The 3121-nt window shown below is 45.6% G+C and overlaps 1 protein-coding gene across 1 annotated transcript in view; it reads left to right on the top strand.

Moving 5' to 3' along the window:
* LOC107103810 (NACHT, LRR and PYD domains-containing protein 3-like) overlaps positions 1 to 2812 on the top strand; it is a 24638-nt gene extending 21826 nt beyond the window's left edge. The window contains exons 7-8 of the mRNA XM_015403640.1: positions 1897 to 2064; positions 2209 to 2812. Coding sequence (XP_015259126.1) covers positions 1897 to 2064; positions 2209 to 2812 — 772 coding nt within the window. The remainder of the gene's footprint in view (positions 1 to 1896; positions 2065 to 2208) is intronic.
* Positions 2813 to 3121: the final 309 nt, after the last annotated feature.

The raw sequence follows: 3121 nt of genomic DNA, 5'->3' as shown, positions 1-3121 counted from the left end.
CTGTGTGATGCCATCATGTCAATATGGACTAAACTCCCTGAGGAATGCTTCCAGCACCTTGTTGAATCTATGCCACGAAGAATTGAGGCAGTTCTGAAGGCAAAAGGGGGTCCAACCCGTTACTAGCATGGGGTACCTAATAAAGTGGCCGGTGAGTGTACATCTCCAAGTAACTTAGGGCTGGTATTAGCTTAGATTAGATGAGCTTTATTGATCTCACAGCAGAGAAATTCACTGGTCACATATTGGCATATTAATTAAAGAAGGTGCAAACAAGGAGGAAAAAGGTGCATTAAGAATAAACAATATATATCCAGTATATCATGATAAATAAGGATTAAGGTGCAAGTGTACATGTATCACACACAATGAAAAACAAAATAGAAATAAGAAATAAAAATAAAAACAAATAAAAATACAAGGGAGTAGCACAGAGGCTTGAGGTGACATATGTACAATCCGGATGGCTTATATACAGGTGGATTGACTTTTACATTGAAGTGTAGTAGGTGAGGAGTAACAGTGAGGTAGTGGTATGACTATTCTATTCACATATATTGCACATTCAGCATATTGCACAGAATATTGCACAGTCAATAATAAAAAAAACTATAATATAGCTGCACAGTGGTTTTTACAGGAGTTATTGTGGTTATAGTGCATTATTATAGAGTCTGGTGGCAGCAAGAATGAATGACCTGCGGTAGCGCTCCTTTCTTACAGACAGGGTGTCTAAGTCTCTGACTAAAGGAGCTGCTCAGCTGAGGCGGGCTGAAGCCACCACAGAGTCATAAAAGGTTTTAAGGAGGGGCCTGCTCACTCCAAAGGCCCTCAGCCTCCTCAGGAGGTGGAGGCGGCTTGGCCCTTTTTATACAGAGCGTCAGTGTTGTGAGTCCAGTCCAGTTTATAATTGACGTGAACACCCAGGTATTTGAAACTCTCCACAGTTTCTATGTCCTGCTCTTGGATGTTCTCAGGGGAGTAAGGTGGCGGTCTTCTCCTGAAGATGGTGCTCTTTTGTGCTGGCTTATCACTTCGGCCAGTGGCTGCTTTGGTTTCCCAGAGTAAAACTGGTCCCAGCTATCCTGGAGCCTAACAGAATAACCAATCTTCCTCCTTTGGTACCGGGGTACCCAGTCTTTGCTGCAATGTGTTTTGGGCTTTGAAGCTACTGAGATGTCATGTTTAGAATATAAAGGCATCAGTTTTTCTGAAACTCACCAACAGATGGAGTGAAAACTGGTCTGGTTCTGGGATTTGGTTCTGTTGGTGTCCATCCATTATCTGACACGCTTGTCCCGAGTGGGGTCTTGAGGGGTGCTGGTGCCTGTCTCCAGCTGTCTACAGGCGAGAGGCAGGGTCCACCCTGGAGGTCACCACTCCATCTCAGGGCAACATTCTGTGTTGCCCTGCGATGGACTGGAAAAGAACAAACAACCATTCACACACACTCTCAAACCTAAGGAGAATTTAGAGAAGCCGTTAACCTGACGGTCATGTTTTTGGACTGTGGGAGGAAGCCGGAGTACCCAGACAGAACCCACGGATGCTCAGGGAGAACATGCAAACTCCATGCAGAAAGACTCCAGGCTGGGAATTGAACCCAGAATCTTCTTGATGCAAGGCAGCAGTGCTACCCACTGCACCACTGAGCAGCCTACCTGTTGGTGTCCTGTTTGGGTTTCTGTCTGCTTTGAGGAAAGCCCAGTTAGTAGAACACATTGCTCTAGGCTGCCTCTTGTGTGTGATTTCTCCTTCTTCCTGTTAAACTCAGCAGGTCTTCATTGATGCAGCAGCTTGCTGACATTGATATTGAGAAATATTTAACGGGTTCTGTTGGACTGTTCTAACCTGCATCCTTATGGATCAGCTCACATCCTTCTGTTCTGTGTCCAGATTAAGGAGCTGTGGTTTGTCAGAGATCAGCTGTGCTTCTCTGGTCTCAGCTCTGAAGTCAAACCCCTCACATCTGGAACACCTGGACTTAATGAACAACAACCTGAAGCAGTCTGATGTTCAGCAGCTGCAGGATCTTGTAGAGAGTTCAGACTACAAACTGACACTGTAAGTAGATGGTTGGAGTGAATCCAGCTGCTCTGAACAGGACTAAATTCCCTGCTGCTCTTCATCCTGGATGTGCTGCAAGCTGAAGGAGAGAAGCTGGAAAAACTCACTGATCTCCTCTGTTCATTCTTCTTCTCTCTGCAGGAATTGGGGGGAAACGGTGGAGTATCCTGACGATGAGGATTACACTGACTATGATGATTATAATGACCATGAGGATTACACTGACCCGATCGACTTTGAGGATTACAGTGACCATGAGGATTACACTGACCCGATCGACTTTGAGGATTACAGTGACCATGAGGATTACACTGACCCGATCGACTTTGAGGATTACAGTGACCATGAGGATTACACTGACCCGATCGACTTTGAGGATTACAGTGACCATGAGGATTACACTGACCCGACCGACTTTGAGGATCACATTGACCAGACCGACTTTGAGGATTACAGTGACCTCACCGTCGGTGACGATTGCACTGACCAGGCTGGCTGTGACGATTACAGTGACCTCACCGTCGGTGAGGATTACACTGACCAGGCTGGCTTTGAGGATTACAGTGACCTCACCATCGGTGAGGATTACCCTGACCAGGCTGGCTTTGAGGATTACAGTGACCTCACCGTCGGTGAGGATTACCCTGACCAGGCTGGCTTTGAGGATTACAGTGACCTCACCGTTGGTGAGGATTACACTGACTACACCGACTTTGAGGATTACACTGTCAATGATGACTACTGATGAAGAATACTGGAGCTGATCTGTGGTTGAAGAGGTTGAAGCTGCAGTATTTTGAGTTTAAAGAGACTCTGCCTGAAACCAGATAATAAACTCTTGGAGAATTAATGATATTTGAGTCTTATTTGTCGCTAAGTAAAAAGGCCTCTCTTTTCTATAATTATTATTTCTATAATTATTAACTATCATTAATCAGTAATGATCACGTACGCAGGAAGTAAAGATTCATGCAGGCATGGACTGGTAATCGGGCCTACCGGGCATTTGCCTGGTGGGCCGACGTGCTGTTTGGACCGGCAGACCCGACATGTA

Source organism: Cyprinodon variegatus, unplaced genomic scaffold (assembly GCF_000732505.1).
Source record: "Cyprinodon variegatus isolate N-32 unplaced genomic scaffold, C_variegatus-1.0 Scaffold1533, whole genome shotgun sequence".
Lineage (NCBI taxonomy): Eukaryota > Metazoa > Chordata > Actinopteri > Cyprinodontiformes > Cyprinodontidae > Cyprinodon > Cyprinodon variegatus.
Note: the sequence above shows the minus strand (reverse complement) of the source record. Positions and strands in the feature narration are given on the sequence as shown.